The sequence below is a fragment of the Crinia signifera genome, chromosome 2, assembly GCF_055691185.1.
Source record: "Crinia signifera chromosome 2, ASM5569118v1, whole genome shotgun sequence".
NCBI lineage: Eukaryota > Metazoa > Chordata > Amphibia > Anura > Myobatrachidae > Crinia > Crinia signifera.
The window spans coordinates 341,857,986-341,880,770 of NC_139218.1; the positions used below are offsets into that span (position 1 = coordinate 341,857,986).

A 22,785-nucleotide genomic window follows, 5' to 3' on the forward strand; every position below is an offset into this window, starting at 1 on the left:
TTCTGCCCCATTCTAATCGCTGGTCACAGGAGCTTGCTCCTGCGACCAGCTAATTACCTCTGCGGCTCCCCCTGGGGCTTATGAAGGAATTTGTCAGAGAGTGAACCAAAATAACCCCCTTAGTGTATGGGCACCTTTAGATTAAGCGGCAAAATCATAGTTGACCCTAGTAGGGGCAGTTCCTGGTCCGTAAATGCCAGCTTGAAGAAGGTGGAAGAGGGAATGGGAGGAAAAGAAGGCAAGTCTTTCCAAAAGTACAGAGAAAAGGCAGTAGCCTACAAGGGCTGATCTTCTTTATAATGGTTGAGACAATGGCATGTTTATAAAGGAGACACAAGTTAAAAGGAGTTGTCCATTAAAGCTCCTAAACCAGATATGCCCAAACATGGTCCTCATGGCACCCCAACAGTCCAGGTTTAAAGTAAATCCATGGTTCAGCAAACATGGCTAAAATAAATGGCCTGAGAGACTAATTAAGTCACCTGCAACCAAGACTGAATATTCCTAAAATCTGGACCATATGGGCTGCCTTGAGGAAGACGTTTGGAACCGGTGTCCTAATCAATGGGCAAATTTCAATCTCTGCACCTAACAATCGCCCCACCTGATTGTTTTTCCATTTGTTCTGCATTAGGCCCAATATTTTGTTAGGAATTATTTTTTCGGACAAATCTCAAAAGTCTGTGGGTAATCTTCAGAGATGTCCGCCATGGCCTCCTAATCAGATCTTCTAAATTCTGACAAACGCCTTAGAAAAGATTTTTAATGCATTTATTTAAAAATAAATAATCCCTGTTTTATGTATCAAAACCAAATTCTCATTGAGCTTGGGAAAACCTTTATGCCCTAGCCCCAAATGAAATATTAATGAAAAATATATTTTTTTTTTAATGAAAATGACACGATTTTGATACAACTCTTAGAGACTTTATTAAAAACAAAAGTGTAATTGGGTTTACAAATGAGTAATAAACTACAGTAATTGTCATCTTTGTACAAAAGAATGTTTTAAAATGCTTCCAACATTATTATATCAGGAATTAAAAAATAATAATCAAAAAGAACGCTACAAGGTAAAAGGCTATTTTTAATGTTTTAGTTATTGCCAGTGTTAGAGATTTAGGCACTGTTCAATGTTCCCAGAGATTGTAGAAGAGTGCAGTTCAAAGTAGAATATTATACTGATAGGGTGAGGGGCAGAATTTACAATCAAGGAACGGTCGCTCCAAAATACAAACACGCAGAAACTGGACAAGAAAAACAATTGTAATAATTTGTCAGCTCCGTAAAAACCAGCGCCATCTATGATTTCAGCATCAGATGCTGCCAGCACATTCCACATTTACCATCAAAGCTTGAATGCAAATATTGAAAATGAATTTAAACATGGAAGTGCCTTTACTCAATGGCAACTCTATTTTAGGAAGTGAACATATATTGTTCAGAGTTCTCTATTGCTACCTTTTCATAATGAATTAGTGTGCATTGGGAGAGGCGTTGAAATTGGACTGATGCACAGCTGCAGAAGTCACAGCACCCTAACTGTACAACACACATTTAAACAAATCTCATGCAATCTGAACGCCTATGGCAACAGTTGTTTTGAATGGCAGTTTGGAGTCTCTGTAGTAATCGGAATAGCGTGGATTGAGCTCATTTTCATGGAATGGACTGTAGGGAAGATAGAGCTGCAAATCTAGTGTATTAGTGGACAGAATTTAGGCCAGGGAAGCTGCATGCGTAGAAGAGTCTTTCAGACACGGACAATGTCTTCTATGCAAGCTGTGAGCAGTACTACCTGAGCGGTTAGATCAGGCATAGGCAACCTTTGGGTCTCCGGTTGTTGTGAAACTACAAGTCCCAGCATGCCTTGCCAGTTTTGCTATTAGGGAGTGCCAATACTGTGGCACGGCATGCTGGGACTCGTAGTTTCACAACAGCTGGAGAGCCGCAGGTTGATTACACCTGGGTTAGATCAATGGAAGAATTGCAAGTTAGACAAAAATAAATAAATATATCAACATAACGTGGGATGTTGGCCATTTTAGTTAGGAACCCAATGAAAAGCCAAGTATCAGTATACAACTAGATTCCCTTCCACGCATCCCAATTCTAGGTATTTCATGTATATGTATAATTCTAGAATTTAATTTTAAATACAGATTTAATTAGTAAATCTCTCAGGAAAACACTGGTTGTTAAAATAGATAGATCTACTTCCGACACCATATTATGTGAGAGGAGGCCAATATAATATATAAACAAATCGCTTTATCTGGACTACAAATAAGACATTAAACAAAACCTGGTTCTTAAGCAGAAACAAGGCATCAACATAGAAACCCTTTAGTTATCAACATTGAACATTCATTTGAAAACTCCTCACTCACTGGTTTCACATCGATGTCCCTACGGTCATTTTATTTCCGGTTCTGAGCCTCCTCAAACATGAGAAAACTGTGTCAAAATGACACTATGTATAACACATGCTAAACATCATAACAAAGTAAAAAAAACTTACAAGTGAAGGCTCTGTTCTATCAACAGAAAGCTTTAAGTTCATGATAGAATTTATTTTGGTTGGCATTCTAGTTTTGAAGAATGGAAGGTGGAGCAATTTCTCCAAAAGCAGCCCCTGAGTCACCTCCAGTCAGTGTTTGTGGTCATAACAATGCAACCTGTTGCATGAAGGAGACCAAAGAGATTCTCTAGAACAGTGACAAGTATCCTCCCCATCCACTCTGAAAGGTTTGGTCTTTCCTTAGTAAGCAAGTTTAATTTATATACTGCACTTTCTCCAAGCACAGAACTCACCTCTGACAGCTTGCTATAACATCCATTTAATCCGGGACATCTATGATTTACACAGGTTCAGTGGCTGGCTAGAATCCAGCATTTCAACCAACCACAGAACCTGTATATAATAGATGTCACAAAATAAAAGTTATATTATGGCAAGTTTATTTATAAGCAACTATCCCAGAAACCTCAATGTAAAAGAACAGGTCAGATTGCTTGGCACGATCGCTTAATTCACCTAACTGCATACAATCCAAACACTGGATTCTTATATACTGGATATATATCTATATATACGCTGTACTGTACAATTGTGTGCCATCGGGCTGCTTTCCTGTCCGGTACAGCGATAAACCCTGGGAAAAGGCCATTAAACTAGGCAACACAACCATTAAAAAACAAACAGTAGGGACTACATTATAGCGTGTACAAAGAGCCCATTATAAGTATTTATTGTCCCATTTTATCCATGTTTAATAATTTAATGTCAAGTCAAAAAGGAAGCAAACAATACGAAATGAGGGTAGGGTGTGTGTGTGTGCGTGTGTGCCCCAATGACTCATGAAACACTTTCGTAGCTGTTTTGAAAGGAACCTGGATTAACACAACAAAACGAATTGGTCTTCCAAGGCATGGGGCTGGTTGAAGCGAAGGTGGAGTCTTGATATGATATCACGTGCAGTTGTTAAATTATATGGATTACTTTTGTCTTTTGAAGTCAAATATTCCATAGGGAAAATAAACATCTACATGTAATTTCAGAGGTTTCAATGCTGAAAATAAAGTACGATAGGGGAAGATGACCAATAGCAGGGGGGAATACTCATGCCCAAAAGAATCACTAGTAATCAAATTCAAGTTTTACGGTGAATACTTATCCGATGTGTTTCTGCCATTAATGCATAGCTTTGATAATCTGTTCAAGCCATAAAATACTCAAACTCTGCGGTAATATGGTTTAGCCACATATCTATAGCTTAAGGCACAGTCATTCAGAAAATAAAACAGAAAAATCTTGGATTACTTAGAAACAGACAATTGAATTCTACTGCCCAAAAACGAGGCACCCAAAGATGTATCTCGGCAGACTGAACAAAAAATGGCAAAAATGACAAAACTACTATTGCCAGACACTACACCCACTGCATAAGTGACAGCAAGTTACACCGATCTTATACCGTCACATTCATCTTTGTAGTATGCCCTAATTACACCAGTAAGTCTTTGTACTTTCTGAAACCAAAACGCAGAATGAAAAGCAGATGATGGTAGACAACAGTTGTATAAAAATACATCTCTTATTTGTAGGCTATGAATATATAAAAATATGCTGGTGGAAACGTCACCAAGTACAATTTTCAAAATGATAAGATATGTACATTTACAGGAGTTCTGATGATAAAACTGCTGACAGTGACAACTTAATGAACCAAAGGGGAGTGGGAAGATGCGTCAACAAACAAAGGGTTACTACTCATTATGCCAATCTAAAACATTCAACATCAGGAACTATAGTTCACAACATAAGACCATTCAGTAACATTATCCCTAGTACACTGTAGTAACAGCAGCAGAGTGTAATCTGTGCTCTCTCCAGTCAGTTAGAACATAAGTACACTGCAGCAGATCTCCAAAGCTTACGGAGGATGTGCAAAGCTGTCAGTAAGGTATTTATTGCTCAATAACAGTGGTGATTTAACCTAGGGGCTTGCAGCTGCCAACTCTAGTGAGATTTAGCATTGGTACTGGCTAATGAAAAGCTAGAGTCCCAGGACAAGGTGTTTCTCTCCTCCTGGACTGCCAGTCTAGCCTGCAAGTAGCAGAGAGCCTTCTACGGACTGCGGCTGATGCAGACCCTAGATGTCGGTTTTTGCGTACATGTGCTGGTCATGAGCCCTGCCAGAAACATTGTGCTTCAGTACGCACAAAAACAAATTGGTTTCGGACTGCAGCACACGGTCAGTCCCTTCACATTAACAAGTAGTTGTCACCACTGCTCAGTAACATTTTCTTCCATTCAGACTGGGGGGGGACAGGGTGGGGGAATGCAATCCTCCGCCGCCATTTCCAACGGGGGGAAATAGCAGCAGGTGTCTATTCAATGTTGTCTTCCCCGACATTATAGAGGCTGCTCAGTAGAACAAGCCTGACTCTAAAAGCTGGTCAGGCCAGTTCTGCCAAGAATGGTCGTGGATTGTCTAGCTCACGGCCGGATATCAACGTTTCACGCCCCCTTTTTGCCGATTAGCAGGCGGGACATTGAATCCCGCCTGCTGATACGCTGTCGAGCAAAAACACAAACAGGCCAGGATCATGGCTGTTGAGACGGACAGACAGTCGTGATCCAGGATTGTAAACCACCCCCCCTCCCCCCCCAGACAAAATAGGATCCATTAGCAGATCAAGCAGTCAACATATCTCCGGCCTATAAAAATGTCTGATACGTTTTGCAGCAGAGTTCATTTGGTAACCTATTTTTATCCACATTAATATAATTCTTAGCACAGATACATATGGATAGGTTGTTCAAGTGATCTGGGCCTGCGGTACTGTTAAACCAGATACAGGCAATTGTAGTTGCAATGCTCTGTTGTTCCAGGAGACAGAGTTAATCAATCTCTCTATAGAGATGGAAGGAGGATAGAAAAAAAAAAATATCTACAAGCAATACCACAAAATGCCAGACTTCAATGTAAATACAACAGATCCAGATGAAAGCGAAACTAACAAGATAAGGCTATAGGTAGAGGGACCAGAGTAAGTTTTGGTCTAAGCACTTATTACATTACACTTTTTTTTTGGCATTTTTGTTTTTCTTCAATGTTTTTAATATTCTCTCTCTATATATAGTATCTCTTGTTAAAAATGTATTGTATTGATAAGAACGATCAAGGCTTGATGGCTACTGGTGTACCATAGGTTTTTATCCTTTGTGTTTCAAAAAAATAAGAAAAATAGAAATATTTATTATATATATTTATATTAAAAAAAAAAAAAAATGATAAGTCCTGGCAAATGTCTTTACAGCCGTCACCCCAACAGACTGAGGCTTTACAGTGGCCACAAATCCTCAGACATGGAGGAGGATATTATTAAGCTTTATATAAAATGGGTAAAGCATTTTAGTCCACCCTGACACAAACGGTTCAATGCTTAAATAATTGGAAGTATTCCATTAAACAAATACATTGATTCCTCCCAAATAGGAAGCCCAGTAGATAGCTGTAATATATGCTTAAACAAAGAGATTTAAAAAAAATAATAATAATTAAAATAAAATATATGATTACAGAGCATGAGATTCCCGCAGTGAGGCCGGGAAGACATATTGGCACAAACCTCCATATGAATATAGCAGTTTGACAAACTCCATGTATATCTTTTTGGACCCATCATTAAGCTTTACTAGCAACCCCTATACCCAAACACTTCCCCCTCCCCAATTATTTACAGTCCTGCCTGAACAATGGCTCTCAGAAGCCATTGCCGCTGATATTGATGGCCTGCAGGTCTGCCACTTGCATGACGTTGATGCCGCTGCTTGCCAGCCGAGCGATGCCTTCGGGAGATATTGCTTCCATGGCCACCATGTTGGTGGTGATGAGTGCCTGGGGGGTAGGGGTGGATGCGGTGCTGCCATCGGAGCCAGTCCCAGCTTCCATTGGCACGGTGGTCATGGTGATGGGTCCGGTCTGAATTTTCTTATTCTGATGGGTCTTTATGTGCTTGGATAAGTGATCACTTCTCATAAAGCGCTTTGGACATTCAGGACACATAAATTTCTTCTCGCCTAGAGCAGACAGAGGTTTGTTAAGTTTCAGTCATTCACTAAACAGAACAGGCGAAAAGCTTTTTATTTTTAAATGAGACACAACTAAACATTTAAGAACATGTTCATTTCCAAAGCGTTATACAATGAGATCACCATTACGGTCATCCTTAGTGATAGACAGGTGGTGTATACAGACCAAAATAAATATTCCTTTCAGAAACTTCTCAAACTGTATTGGTCTTATTTCTTTAGATTTACTTTGGTGTAGCCCACAGGTTCTCAAACTCGGCCCTCAGGACCCCACACAGTGCATGTTTTGTAGGTCTCCTAACAGAACCAGTGAAATAATTAGCTCCACCTGTGGACCATTTACAATGTGTCAATGAGTAATGAATGCACCTGTCGAATGACCTGGAAAACGCGAACTGTGGGGTGTCCTGAGGACCGAGTTTGAGAACCTCTGGTGTAGTCAATGGACTACATACATAGATGAACTTGCACTGTATAAACTGGTTAACAGGATCGTTTAAAGCAGTAGTTCTTAGCCTTAACCCTTTCCCAAGTCATGCTTTGAGAATTTCTTCTGGAAGCTGATGGGATAATTACCCAGCAGACCAGATTAACTCATCTGTTTGTTCTTAAAGAAATCCAGAAAACCTGACCTTACTGGTAGTAATTGAGGACTGGAGTTGAGAAACCCTACTTTAAAGCATCATACTTCTGTGGCTTAGAGTACTGTGTAAGGCAGGCATTCCCAACCACGGTCCTCATGGCACACCAATAGTGCAGGTTTTGTAGATATCCAGGCTTGAGCACAGGTGATTTAATTAGTACCTGAGGGATTGTGATTAAACCATCTGTGCTGAAGCCTGGATATCACTAAAACCTGCAGTTGGTGTGCCTTGAGGACCGTGGTTGGGAATGCCTGGTGTAAGGACTCATGCTTTACCTCCATGTGCTAAAGATGGTCAGGCTTGTATGTAATGAGCAATTTGTGTTCATAATGGATTTATTATACCTGCTGTTCTAAACATTCTTTAGTAGGTGGAAGCTTGCAAAAGGGTTTGAACCAAGAACGCCCTCCTTATAAGTCTGCTTATGGCCATGAATATAGCAGAGCAGCGCATATAGGGAAAGTCACAAGTCCTGAATGTATGCAAGTGCCAGGGTCCTGCTAAATACAGCAGATGGAGGGGATTACAAACATAAGTAAATTGGGGTATGAGGGGGGGGGGAGAGACCTGCGCTTTGTTATGAGCATTATAATGTGGCTGCAAAGCACAGTGTTGACGCTAATCTGCAGGACCCAGATAACAGCACTTTATGACATGGGTATCCCCAGTCTATTTCCCTGCATTAAGGAAGTCGGAGATAGTGTGCAATACTAACAAAGGTGAATAAACTATATACTGGTGTTGGTGCAGCTAGTGTAGCCGCAAATTATGTGACACAGTATGGTGAAGAAAACTCACAAACAGGCAATGCAACCAACACAAAGTGGGGTTATAAAAAACGGTAGCTGGTATAACGTAGGTGTGGGTGATGTGTTCCAAAGGAATACAGTGGGAAAATAATAATTTCACAGGAGACTGGCATCTTCCAGTAGTACACCTTCTAACCTGTACCCTTCTGGGTCCGTCTCTCATCGGTGTCTGCTGTTTATCAGTGGCCTGTGTACACCAAAGGTCTGCCTGCTGTGTGCCGTGTCCTCTACTGCAGTAGCGCAACTTCCGGGTGGCGGTATCGGGAGATCCCGGCTAACGGAGGACACTGAACCCTCAACACTTGTAGTAGAGGAGACTTGTAGGTGGAGTCAGTACTCTGATCAGTAGTACCAGTTCATCGAGTGTAATGTCTGCTCCAACGCACATGTCCTCCGGTAGCTGCGATCACAGGTTGGCAGTATCTCACAATACCACCCACTCGGAAGTCATGCTGCTGCAGTAGACACCGCGGCACACAGATAACCACACTTCTCTCTCAGAGTCACTGACTGTGATAAGCAATCCCACAATCGCCCAACAGCCTGGTATTACTGCAGCTCCGGCTCCTACTTTAACAGACACCACTGATAAGTGATCATCCCCTGCTGCTGACTGCAGCCCCACCTCCTCCTATCCCAGTTACCACTGATAAGCAATCATCCCCTGCTGCCAATGCCTCTTCATGCAGGAATAGAGTCATGCAAGAAGTCTATGAACCACTAACATAAATAGCTATTTAAGCCTAATGTTGTGAACTCACCAGTGTGGGTACGTTTGTGCCTCTGCAGCTCGTCGCTCCGTGTAAAACGCTTTCCGCAGAACACCCAGGTACAGATAAAGGGCCTTTCTCCTGTGTGCCAGCGCAAGTGAGCTCGCAGATGGGAGGTTTTTCCATACACTTTGCCACAGCCAGGGATGTGACAAATGTGTTGCTTCTTTTTCCCTGGGTCCCCTGTACTCCTAAGAGGAACATAAACAGTCAACACAGAAACCATGCAATAATAGCACAAGATGTTAGCTACTCATCAGTGGATAAACCATGCTATTTATATACATCTACATGTGTCTGAGGACTGCTACATTCATCAGATTGCCTATTGTGACTATTGTTCAGTGACAGCATATAATAGCCTGTATACATCTACAGAAGCTCTATATGCAGGCTGGAAACTGGCTTTACTGAAATGAAACCATTAAATGAATGCTGAGATTAGCACCACAAGACTGCTGTCACTGCCCACAGAAATACACACAGGTGTCAGCTAGTTTCTACCAACTCACTGAGTTACTGCTAAAATTCCTCGGTGTTCGGACCAAAACAGTTAACGGAACACTGAAAAGTCGCACAATGACATGAGATCGGGAATCCTGCATATGGATTCGGAAACCATCACCAATTCTGAATTTTTGACAACATAAACCTTCTACTTATGAATACATACCTTCCTTCACTATCTTTGCAATATGGGCACGTGCAGGCCTCCCTGCGCATTCTCCGTCCAGGTTGTGGCTGTGGGTCTGGGCTGGTCTCACCCTCCTCCATGGCTGAATGATCTTCATGTAGACCATCACCGCCAGTTGTATGAATACTCAAATGGCCACTTCCATCTCCTATATTAAAAAAAAAAAACCACATATTGATTCAAGCTGTAAAGTCATATATAACCCCAAAACCATTGCTTTTAAAATCCTTCATTCTACTTTGCTGTAAGAATCACACAAGACCAAATTGGTCACTGTGAATATACTTTTTGGTTTGACCTTTTAGTTTATTTAAATTGTAGCAGAAACAAATCACGCTAAACTCCCCAATACACTACTGTGCAGCAGATTCCCCCTTGAACCGACCGGCAGCTCCCCGGGCAGCAGGATCACATACGATACACCGTATGCGACCCCAGCAAGTGTTGCTGGATTAGATAGATCTATAGTGCAGCACTTGCCATCTAAGGGCTCTGATCTAATGCGCACAGGACAAGCTTTAGAGGCAATTTGCCAATTTCTTGGCCCGATTTGCCCGGTTCCACCCAATTCCGACACATCGCATTAGTGTATTGTCAGCTTTAGTTAGGAGCAAAACAAAAGTGTCTGGAGGCAAAATACTTGCACCACACACAAAAGTACATAGAATTCTTACAAAGAGGCATCAAATATAGTTAAATAGCAGGGCTGAAAGCACACCTATTTTAAAAGGCTTGCAATAAAAGTAAACACCTTATTTTCTATGAATTAGAAGCAGTAGTGGTAGACAGGTTTTTGGGGCCTACACATGGGGCGATTTCAGCCCATTTTCATTGCTCTGTGTGTGTAGGGGCCATAGGGATAACTATGCTCGGCCATATAAAATCGCTAGTCAGATCGCCAGTCAGGGCCAGTGCTCTCACGGGAGAACACTGGCCCTGGCAGATCAATCAGCAACTCAGCATAGTCACCCCATGTGTAGGCCCCTTCAGAACAAAAATGTGCAACTACATTTTAATAAATCTTTATCATGGCTCTTCAAAACCTAATGACCTAAAAATGTCAAGTTGCAATGTTAGAAGGTCTAAAATTAAGTAAAACTTCCCGATGGGGAATAGATGTCTGAATAGATCAGACATGGATGGCCATAAAATGAAATACCTCAAAACCAATAAGAAAAAAAGAAAAACTGCAGAACAGTAGGTTAAAAGCACCTTCAAAATAATCTAGTATACAATTTTAGCAAATGGAATAAAATCCAAATATTAGTAGAAATAAACGCTAAAACCAGCACCAAGGTAGTTTGGGTAAATGTGTATGTTTTTACAGATTTTAATGTTTGCATCTTTATAGGAGCAGCACGGACGGTGTAATAGCTAGCATTACTCACATCACAGCACTGAGGTCATAGGTTAGATTTCCACCATGGCCCTAACTGTGTGGAGTTTGTATATTCTCCCTGTGCTTGCGTGGGTTTCCTCCCACATTTCAAAAATATACTGGAAGGTTAATTGGCTCCCAACAAAATTAACCCTAGAATATCTGTGTGCATATACATGTGGTAGGGAATATAGAGGGTAATTGTAAAGCGCAACGGAATCTGCTGCACTATATAAGAAACTGTAAATAAATCAAATAAATAATTGTAAGCTCCATTGGGGCAGGGACTGATGTAAATGCTTTCTGAGGCTCGAGGAAAATAAATTCTGAACTGAATTAAGATGAGGATTCTTCACCATTAGAGCAGTAAAATTCTGGATCTCATTGCCGGTGGGGTGGTTACAGCAAATACTGTTAATGAATTTAAATCAAAACTGAATACATTTTTGGCCACTAAGGGAATCCTTTAGATATGACTTACTCAAGTCAGTAGTTACAAGTTAGATAGGTTGAACTCAATGGCCTTAATTACTATGTTAACTATTCTCTGTAAAGCACTGCAGAATCTGTGTGTGCTATATAAATAACTGCCAATAAATAAAATAGTACGATTCAGGTGACATATCAGTCAGAGCCATAATAAAGTACTAATGATCTGTGGGTGAAGATATATAAACTGCATTAAATCTTAAAGCACATACACACTGGGCGATTTTGAGCTGAAAACCCAGTGTACAGCCTGGCGAAGCACACTTCCGTATCATTGCCAAGCCGTTCATCTGCTAGTATTACCAGCAGATGAGTGGCTTTCCATAGCACTGCACTATGCAAAGCCGCCCGCCCTCCCGCTGACAGCCCCGGGCAGGGGGAATGCCGTTCAGTGTGTATGCACCGAGCGGCTTTACCCCCATCAGTGATAGTGATCATCGCTGTGCATACATGCTGGGCAAAATCAGCCAGTGTGCATGGACCTTGACATATAAAAAGTTTATTTAATAACCTCTCATTACACTGCTCCAAGTTACAACTGTTTTAAAGTTATTTGTAAAAAACTATTACTTTATAAATCTTACTTACTTTTTTAAAAGCTAATAGCATGGCTTAAATAATACTTTATATAAAAGTTAGCTAACGCTGCCCATACACTAGTGAGATATAGCATGCAATCATTCGATTTCAACCACATCTGTTTGGTAAATCGAATGATTGTATGCAAATTTTTTGTGTACCATATGACGCGATGTGTGGGAACGCCAGTCAAGTCTCAAGATCTTCTTATGTCCTGCATATATTTACCGAATTGTACATGCGGTCGAATGCTGTTTTGTGCGCATTCGACCTTTCTAACTGCTCACTTCCTGACCACTCCTCTTCCACCCACTGTGCACAGATCTGTTCGAACACCTGGTGCCTTTTTTATCACAAGGGGCATTCGATAAGTCGCATAATTGTATTCACAATTATACACCCAAAAAAGTTTTGATGGGATTTATTGAAAGGTGAGCTTCAAGGGAAATCAAACCCAATCGCACAAGTGTATGGGTAGCATTACTGTAAACTCTATGAAGATAAACATTGTGTAATGGCATCCTTTCAGTATACAGAACCAGTAAAACCAGTGCTGCTGCTACAACAACACAAGGAAACAATCTATGGGGTGACTACAGTCTGGCAGCTGAAGGCACTGTTCAGTATTATTGCACTTAAGGTACAATAACCACATATTGCAGATATTCTCTGGTCTTAATTTATTTGTTTTGTGAGGATTTTGCTTTCTGCGACTTATTTTGATCTGAGCCTTTTGGGATGAAATAGATCTAACAAACTAATTCATGAAAGCAAAACAATTTCCAGTTGTATGATCAAGTCAGGATATGAAGACATGGGACAGCAACATACATTTATGATAAGTTTTGAAGAAGTCCTTTTACTACAGTATTAAGGGACTAAAGAGATCACTTTAACTAGCTACCAATATTTATATATGGAGAGTTTTGAGCAAGATCTATGGGATGTGTCCTCATACACCATAGAACCTGAAGGCGCTTGTTGTGACAGAGAAACAGACACCAGTAGTGCACTTTACCACTAAATAATGCACCTGTCACATTGTAGCTACATAGAGAATACTCGAGACGCCAGGTTGAAACATTGGTCACAAATTGGTACAACCTGTGGACGCTATTTCCGTAGGGTAGAAATAGCAGCTGTTTCAGACATCATTAGGTTGAATGTCATTCGACATATTCAATGTCCGGTCATTACTTCCGATTGGCAGAATCCGAGTGGGAAAGTTCCGGCTTCGGTTAAAAATCGGGGGCAGATAGTTTGAACAACCCAGCGGCCGTTTCCCGCAATACAGATACGCCTCCATAAGGGGGTGAATCTATAGAAGGCAAGTCCCGGCCAAGATTGAATACTGATGGCTGGTGGAAATAGCGTCCGGGATTAAATACCCCCGTTTGTCAGAGGGTCCTTAGTGACAGGTCCACATCAATCCCACTTTACTTACACAAATTATCATCTTATAATATTAAATGAAAGTGTCCCTTGTTTTCAGTGCACATTTATAAGAGTAAATAAATACATTGGAACCACAGAAGAAGGTCTAGTACCAGACTTACCGGATGCATTCGTTATTGTTAGAGGAACCCCTTGAAGCTGGTGTACTTGAATACCAGATGCTCCCAAGGAACCAAGGTTAATAGTCTGGAGGCCTGACATGGATGAAAGTTGAGCAGCATTGAGTGTTACTGTGCCAGCTGGCATAGAGGTGAGGGTGGTAGTGCTGCCCGATTGCCCCAGAGACATCCCCTGCATGGGTGCAAGGGTGATTGTTTGAGTTTGAGGATTATGAACCTGCAGATTCTGCAACTGGATCGTTTGCCAAGTGACCTGCCCATTAGGTCCCACTGTGGGTGTACGGATAATGATTGGACCAGTGTTGGGCAAAGTTTGAAACTGAAGATTTTGTAGGGCATCTTGAGAGATGGCTTGTGTGCTGAAGGTTTGGCCTTGTAGAGTCTGGATAGTCTGGCCACCTTGAACAATCTGGGGCTGAATGAGAATCTGCTGCTGCTGCTGGGATTGGTCGTTTTCCTTTTGTTGGCCATGCTGCATGCTGTCAACCAAAGTCAGCTGGCCGCTAGATCTCTGAGAAGTCTGAACTTGGACATTGGTCCCAGATGTATTACTCCCACTGCTGCAATTCATGAGATTCACGCTACTAACAGTAGTGCTGTTGGAGAGACTGTTGGCATTTGTAAAATAGGTGCCGGTGTTACCATGTGAAGTTGCCAGATGTGAGGAACTAATAGTAACCCCTGAAGTAACAGGCTGAGAGTTATTCTCTTGAGAACCACTGCTCAGAGTCACCGACTGAGATGTAGGGGTCAGAGAAGATGCATTCACAGGGAGAAGTGTGATATTACCATTAAGGACATTGGTCAAGTACTGGGTCTGCCCTGATAGGACATTGTTGGCTAGACCCATTCCCTGAATCGGCATAGACTGCTGAAGAAGGTTGGGCATGGCAGCAAGTATGTTTTGTGCACCAGCACGATTAGTGGTAATGATCTGTTGATTGGTAGCTGGGACGATCTGCAGCTGCCCATTGGCATCCTGTTGGACATTAACCTGAGTAGGTGCGGTGGTAAATTGCAACTGCTGCCCATCCATCGTTTGGAATTGCGGTATAACTTGATACTGAATATTAGGCATTACACCCTGAAGACTGGCCAGCACCTGCTGATTTTGCATATTTGGGGCAGTTGTCACAACATACTGTCCAGGGGCTATCGCACGGTTCTTTGAAGAGGCATCTCCACCAGATTGGTCCTTTGATGTAGGGGCAGAGGTTGATATGATCTGCCAGCCATTGGCTGTCTGTGCAATTTGAGCAGTACTCAAATCCAGTTCTTGCTGCTGGCCACCACCATTTCCATTTTCTGGAGGCTCAATTCTACTACACGTGGCAGCCAATAAAGCCAAAGGGGACGGCTGTGAATCCTGGAAGACAAAAATCTTTACGTAAATGTGTGTTTATTCTACATATAGTAAAACACATAAACCCCACAAATATACACATTAGGCCTACATCACAAGACAGCGCAAATGTTATTAAAAGTCGGTTGATAATGTTTTTCTAATGTCTACTCGAGCCTCCCAAGTGTTTAAGTGTTATAGTTCTGGGACCCCAAAATACAGGATCTTAAGTACCTGATTTATACTACAATTAAATATTGACGCATGTTATAATGTGTTAATTGATTACCAAGTATAATACCCATGCCACTTCATTTATGATTGCCTATTTTATTACTATTGTTGGTACTTGTGTAGTTTCACGGCGGCAGCTTATGCTACATTATCAGCGTAGGCTGCCGCCGTGAAACTACACAAGTGGTAGGGAATATAGATTGTAAGCTCCACTGGGGCAGGGACTGATATGAATGTTCAAAATATTCTCTGTAAAGCGCTGCGGAATATGTGGCGCTATATAAGAAACTGGTAATAAATAAATATACAGAGCACACTATATTCTGAGTGTGGAAAGAACATACAAACTTTACATGGGAGCCTCAATACCAAAGCGATGTGAAGAAGCAATGCTGATCCCTGTGCTTACATTTATTCATAGATTTCGCTAACATGTATAAACTGGCATGTGGTACACCCCAATCCCTCTGTACAGAGCACCAAGGGCCACAGTAAACCTTTTACTTTGTTTCCTAGAGTAACATACAATAAAGAGCTGTTCTTGTCTGCTGTGCCTCTGCATCACTGGTGAGTGTAAATGGAATGTCTGTGGACAAGCGGGAAAATATGTATGGATGTCAGAGCACTAAAAGACTGAAGCAAGGTACAGAAAGGATTGGAATCTGTTAGACATGCAGGATACAGTGCAGTAATGATACAAGCAATAACTCCATGTTAAAACTAAACATCAACAAATATTTACCAACAAACAACGGATGACTGCTTCTGACTCCCAGAACTAAACGGGCATATTACAGGGACTAAACTGAAGGAATATCTTCAGCCACAAAGGATAAATTCTGCTGTAGTTCAGTATTACAGTGGCCCCATAGTAAATGTGGTGTGCTTGTTAACCCACAACCTGTACAAAGGTTTCTTTGTAAAATAGGTCAGGCACTTTATTATTATTTATGGATATTAGTATCATTTCAATCTAAAAATTCCGTCAAACTGAACAGTTTTATCAAAGACTTATTGGTTACAATTTACATGGTTTTTCCCAAACAACCTGCCGTATTCAGAGATGGACGGAATAATTGTCAGACTGCGCATGTGCCAAGGTAAATCTGCTATCGCGCTCACAGCGAGGATATAATTACAGGGTGATTGACAGGAAAGCACTGTTTGGGGGAGGTAACAGGTAGCGGTTGGGAAAACTTATGGGTCTTGTATCTGACAGCTCATCAGCTGCAATCATGTACGCAAACATAGTGCCTGTGCATCCTTTGTTCTTGTGGATAGGCTGCGAATGTGTACACAGCTGCGATTACTCTACGGAGTGTATTTCTGTGCGGCAGCTTCAATTGCTGATACCTGCAGTTATGTTGTGCATGAGCGTACTTCACTGAATCAGACCCTTTGTTACCTGTGCATGCCTGACAGATCAGAACAGTTAGACAAGTGACTTAAGTAATCACTTATTCCAGTGCCCACGCTTTTAGCATGATCTTACATCTTTCATGTGCTTTGCTTAGTAAAAAGTAGAGTTTTAGAAAGAATGCTCAGACTATTTATAAGCAATGTGTACTGTATTCTTTGTGCAGTACTAGCACTCTATCAGTGTACAGGAAACATTACAGAGAACACGACGTATGGCTCTACCCTTATGGCAATTGCTAACAATTGGCTATAGAGCTGTATGTGGTACTTTTCCCAATATTGCCTTCAACTCATGGAAGCGAAAGGACCAACCTATGGGGGATGTCATGCTGCATTTTGTCAGTCCATCGTTTACAGTACTGGGGACAGAAAGTGCAATAGCTGGCAATTTAGGTCTTGGCAAACACATAACAGCATACTGCCGGAGGATCTACTACTGCCTCCAACTAGATAAGAGAATCCTCTTCACATATTGGTGCTAGAAGTGCATTTGACACTTAACCAAACAGAAGGCAAAAATATCAGTTCACATTCTAACACACCGCAATGTGCTTCAGAGAGAACAGGAATTTACCATGCACTATTATGTTAACAAGTAGATGAAGTAACGGAACAATTTTCTCTTGAACGACTAATATCACATGTCAGCTAGTTGTGCCGCCTGCTCATTACATAACCCCCTCACCCATCATGCAATGTCCCATTATTGAACATTTTTGAAAAACTGGACTTTAAAAAGATGCTGTTGATCATTCAGAGAACAAACTCTCCTGATTATGGCCTCCACTTACAGCTAGTGTAGTGTTCACTCTAGCACCCGCCACATCTTTGAAAACCCATGCAGTTCCACTTCCCTGCCTGGAGTGTCACTGTCTGCTGTGGTCTGGTTTGCATATCAGTGCTGATCTACAGACCACATTGTGCTAGAGGCTCTAAAGCAGACAGCGACACCCCAGGCAGGGAAGAGGAACTGCATGGGTTTTCAAAGATGGTCGGTGCTAGAATGAACAGTACTAGTGAGATCTTAAGGTGCCCACACACGGTGCTACATTCACATCGCGAGGAACAAAAAGTATGTGCAGCCCATACTGTTTGGACTAGATGCCATCTAGTCCAAAATGCACATAGCGCATCGCTTAGGTATGGGCAGCATTAGTCTGGACAAGGAACCACTGCCCTATGCTCCTGGCCCGTTATCTGCAGAACCTCAATCATAACCCCTTTAATCAGGTACAAAATGCACTTCTCTTGAACATCCCTTTTAACTGGAAACAGAAATGCCAAATTGGAAGGCTCGGAAGCAGAGCCCTTTTGTACCTAATTAAAGGTGTGAAGCTGGAAGGTCTGGATCTGTACAAACTATGTTATCATTGAATGAAGATAAATGGGTGTTCTGACAGTACAGAGGGGGCATGAAAAGCAGTCAGAAAGTATAATTTTGGACTTCCCATTAGAACAGCAGCGGTTTTAAACATGAGTAAAGTAAAAAAAAAAAAAAAAAATGTCCACATTCATATATGTGTAATTGCTGTAAACAGGATAATGGTGGCAGGATGCAAATCCTGTGTGCAATAAGGAATAATAAGCAATAATTAACCTACATCATCATAGGTTGTCAACTTATAATGGAGTCCCTTATTTATAATAAAGACATTGTTATCATACATCACTGGCCTCATTGCGAAACCAAAAACTGACAATACTCCTTTTGTATGTCTATATATCCGCAGTATAGGATTAAAAACATGATTTAGGCCAGACATGTCCAAACTATGGCCCTCCGGCTGTTGTGAAACTACAAGTCCCATCATGAGTTGCAACAGTTTTGCTATTAGGGAATGCTTAAAATGTAGCGTCTATTTCCACTTCTGCTTTGCCAATATTCCCATCATGCACAGGGTCCATGTATACCTGGAGGGGGGATATAAATCTGTGGCGAGCGGTGCAAGCCCGTGAGGGTACAATCTGTGGCGAGCGGTGCAAGCCAGTGAGGGTACAATGCAGCTAAAATAAAAATAAATAACCTACACCTACAAGAATTACAGATAAAATACAAAATGATGTGAGGGCATCTAACAACTTCCGCCTTCACTGAATGTCACATCCTGTAAACAAAACTGAAGGGGATCTATTCTTTACCAATGCTAAAACTATGGCAAGGCATGCTGGGATGTGTAGTTTCACAGCTGGAGGGCCACATTTTGGACATGCCTGATTGAGGCCAAATATTTAGAGTCCCAATATATGGAGTACATTAGCTATCCTTGTGTAGAACACAGATTGTATTTCAGGTTCAGGGCTTCTTATTTGCATTCAAGTATATTCACGTCCGTTGTGATGGATCGCATGCGTCCCCGCCACCTGGTCGGCTCCGATACGCACGGGACAGCGTATCGGACCCGACGGCATGTCAGGGAGGAACGATTTGGTCCGACTGGTCGCAATCGGCCAAAATTGGACCAAATCGCCTCAGTGTATGGGCACCTTAAGTTACACTCTTGTCATCTCCCGCCTTGACTACTGCAACATCCTTCTCTCTGGGCTACCTCTCACCCGCCTCGCACCTCTCCAATCCATTCTTAACGCTGCTGCTAGGCTCATCTTCCTCTCCCGCCGCTCTACCTCCGCCTCCCCCCTCTGTTTATCTCTTCACTGGCTCCCCATTCCTTTCCGAGTTCTCTTTAAACTCCTCACCACCACCTACAAGGCTCTCTCCTCCTCCACAGCTCCCTACCTCTCTTCACTGATCTCTATCCACACTCCCTCCCGTCCTCTTCGCTCCATCGCTGACCGCCGACTGACCTCTCACCTAATCACCTCCTCCCACTCCCGTGTCCAAGATTTCTCTCGCGCTGCCCCCCTGCACTGGAACAACCTCCCGACACCCATCAGGCTATCTGATTCCCTTACCTCCTTCAAGCGCTCCCTCAAAACCCACTTTTTTCGACTAGCCTATCCCTCCTCCTAACCTCTTTTGATCCTCCTATCCTGCCTCCGTTCCCCTCCGTTCCTACTTATCCTATTGTATTTCGTTCGTCCACCCACCTATTTTTAGTATGTTAACTCTTATGAGCAGGGCCCTCCTTCCTCACGTACTCACCCTACCTCATTACCTCACCTGTGCTACTGTCCTGTTCTTCCCTTCCTCTACTTCATCTTCGGTCTCCTTGACTATTTTGACACCTACTTCTGAACTGATGCTGATTTTAGTTCTACCAGCTATACCCCTATTTATACTGTATCTTTCTACACACCCTGTACGTTACCTTGTAATTTGTTTTTTTTTGTTTGCTATGTACGGCGCTGCGGACACTTTGTGGCGCCTTATAAATAAAACGTACTACTACTAGTTACACTGTCAGTCTGTAAAAATCAATTTAACATTTTAAACAAAATTAACCAGGATAGAACCATTCCAAAAGCCTGAGTAAACAAATGAGAATATATATATATATATATATATATATATATATATATACATACATATACTCCACAGAGGTACCGCACTCCAGCCGTTTTCAAAACGATTTTATTGTAGACAAAATCGTTTTGAAAACGGCTGGAGTGCGGTACCTCTGTGGAGTATAAGTTGCTGTTTGCTGTATGAGCACCCGCTGAAGCTGTATCCTCAAGTGGCTGTGCCGGATCCCCTGTTTTGCTATATATATATATATATATATACATACATACATACATACATACATATACACACACACCCTTTTAAACAAATCACTATTTTATTCCATTAATCAGCACTAGGTCACAGCAAGAACAGAGCAGCAGTCACATGTTCCCCTGACAGCCTCTGCAGTCGAGACACAGACCACAGGTAAGGTAACATGTGTACATGGCATGAGCAGTCTGTGGGAGAACATGTATGTACCCTCTTAGTGCCCGAAAGGCTGGCAGTGCACGGGGCTATTGGAGGGTGCCAACTTGTAAACAAAGCAGCGTGTCAGGGGAGTCCCAGGGCAGGGCGTGCGGCATTCTGGAGCCTGCCCTCAGTGGGCAGTCAGAAACAGGGGGTGGGCTGGCAGCAGAAGCGGCGGCCGGCCACATAGAGGACAGCAGCTCGCTCCCTCCCTCCCTGAGAGGGCAGCCGGGGACCTGTGTGTGTGGGGGGTGGGTGCACACATACCTGCCCCTTCTGCAGGAATCCGCCTCCTCCTGAACGGCTCTCCTGCTTGGATGTCGGTGCGTCGTCGGACGTGTGTTCCTGATCTGCGGGACACACAGAGACATGATTACTGCTGCACGGCCGCCACACAACATGGCGGGCACGGGAAGTCGCACTTCCGGGAGAGGAGGCCGCAAGGGGGGGGTAACCCCGGGGGAGCGGCCCCGCTCACAGGCCGGGCTGATGGGGAGGGGGTGTTCGGTGGGGAAGGGGGCAACTACAGATTCCCACCCCACCCACAGAGGGGAGAGAGAGAGAAAAGGGCGGGAGAGGAGGAGAGACAGGAGGGAGGGGATCCCCACCACCACCACCTCCGGGCTGCTGCGGGGCAGGGGCGAAGAGAAGTGAGGGCGGATTTCACTGTCCAACACCCCCACCACCCCATGGTGTCCTCCGGTAACACCAGCCCCCACACCTTACCGGGATCGGCCTACCGATCACACAGATCTTCATGGACCCCTCCTCCCCGGTGAATGACGCCCGGGCCTTTCCGCCCCCCCTATCCACCACCATCTCTTACCGCTCATCGTGTCCGGGGGCAGCCGTGGGCGCTTCACACAAGCCTCGGATGACGAGAAACAACCTAACCTGCCTGCTGCCGCGCGGCGGAGACGGGATGGCGGGCGTGGCTACAGGCGGAGATCGACAGCTTGCCTGACCACTCCCGCTGTGGGGCGGCTCCACCCGCCCAATGGGGTGGCGCGGTGGGCGGGACGAGGCGGCGGAATGACGTGGGGCGTGCACCAATGACGAGTGTCGCTGCCCCGCCACGGAGGAGGAAGGTTGGGGGAAGGGAGGGAAGGAATGTGGTAGGGGAGGGGCGTGGGGCGGGTCTCTCTCACTCCTCTCTGCTCCCGCTGGCTGCTGCACGAAACGTACGTGAGGATGAACCAATAGTAGGGGGTACACTTCGGGTCCGCCCTGTAGGCAGCCAATGACTGAGGGGGAAGGAATGGACGGACGATGTAGGCGGCTGAGGTCGGTAATACGGCGAAGCCAGGCGCCATTACCCGGAATTACGAGTTATAATGTGTATGAGGGTCATCTTTTTTTTATTTTTTTCTAAACGATTCTTGAGTCACCTAGCAACAAATAGCTGTCAAAACGCTTCCTACTAGCGGCTACCTGTGTGTGCGCTGTGTATGAGTATCCAGTGCCTCACCGCTCATTAAATAGGACGTGACCGGATTCCTGAACCTGTCCCTGGTCAAAATTGTGCTTCCCATACAATATGTTTTATTTTAATGTTTTTGAGTGACTCCTTTTCTACATAATATATAGCTATATCTAGCTATCTACATACATAGGCTTACCAAGTTTATTTATTAACAGATTTTGTTGAGTATGGGTAAAAACCAGACCAGGACAAAACCGCCGGACCAGACATCAAACTCTGCATATTCCGCAGCGCTTTACAGAGAATATTTGAACATTACATCAGTCCCTGTCCCAGTGGAGCTTACAGTCTTAAGGCCCCCATACACTATCCGATTTTGGGACGATTTCATCCGATTTCGGCACTTTGTGCCGATAATCGGGTGAAATCGGCCCAAAATCGCAGGTGTGTGATATCCGATCCGATGCGCGGTCCCGTGCGCATCGGACCGGATCAGGGAGGTCGGACGGTCAGTACATACGATCACGTCCGACCTCCCTGTATGCATATGCCTGCCCACCTGACAGGCATATGCATGCAGACACCGGAGGAGCAGTGGAGCGGGCAGCGGGTCCCTGAGCGCCGGAGAGTGCTGACCTGGCCGGGCGGTGATGTTCATATACATCAGCAGCGCTGCGGGAGTCGGGAGGGGACGTGGTGCCGGGTGCGGCGAGTGCTGCTGGCTGACCTGGCCGGGCATGTGATAACATAGCAGCAGCTCTCAGCCAATCAAAGAACGGCCGGTCATTTGACAGGTATTTTAAAAATCGAATAGCCGCCACTGCGCGTCCCGTCCCCGCTGCTGCTATTTGTTATCACATGCTCGGCCAGGTCAGCCAGCAGCATTTGCCACCACGTCCCCTCCCGCAGCGCTGCTGATATATATGAACATCACCGCCCGGCCAGGTCAGCACTCCCC

The 22,785-nt window shown here is 43.6% G+C and overlaps 1 protein-coding gene across 2 annotated transcripts; it reads right to left on the reverse strand.

Moving 5' to 3' along the window:
- Positions 1-1,214: 1,214 nt before the first annotated feature.
- On the reverse strand, positions 1,215-21,419 carry SP1 (Sp1 transcription factor). Of its 2 annotated transcripts, XM_083169585.1 has the most exons (7): positions 21,231-21,419; positions 20,672-20,754; positions 15,641-15,700; positions 13,521-14,904; positions 9,498-9,666; positions 8,816-9,015; positions 1,215-6,589 (listed from the first exon to the last, which is right to left on the reverse strand). In XM_083169585.1, exons 1-7 carry the CDS (start codon positions 21,235-21,237, stop codon positions 6,273-6,275), a joined length of 2,220 nt encoding a protein of 739 aa, XP_083025711.1. In that variant the 5' UTR covers positions 21,238-21,419; the 3' UTR covers positions 1,215-6,272. The 2 variants fall into 2 exon arrangements, with proteins under 2 accessions (XP_083025711.1, XP_083025712.1); XM_083169586.1 differs by lacking the exon at positions 15,641-15,700 and having other exon boundaries at positions 21,231-21,406.
- Between the last annotated feature and the right edge of the window lie 1,366 nt (positions 21,420-22,785).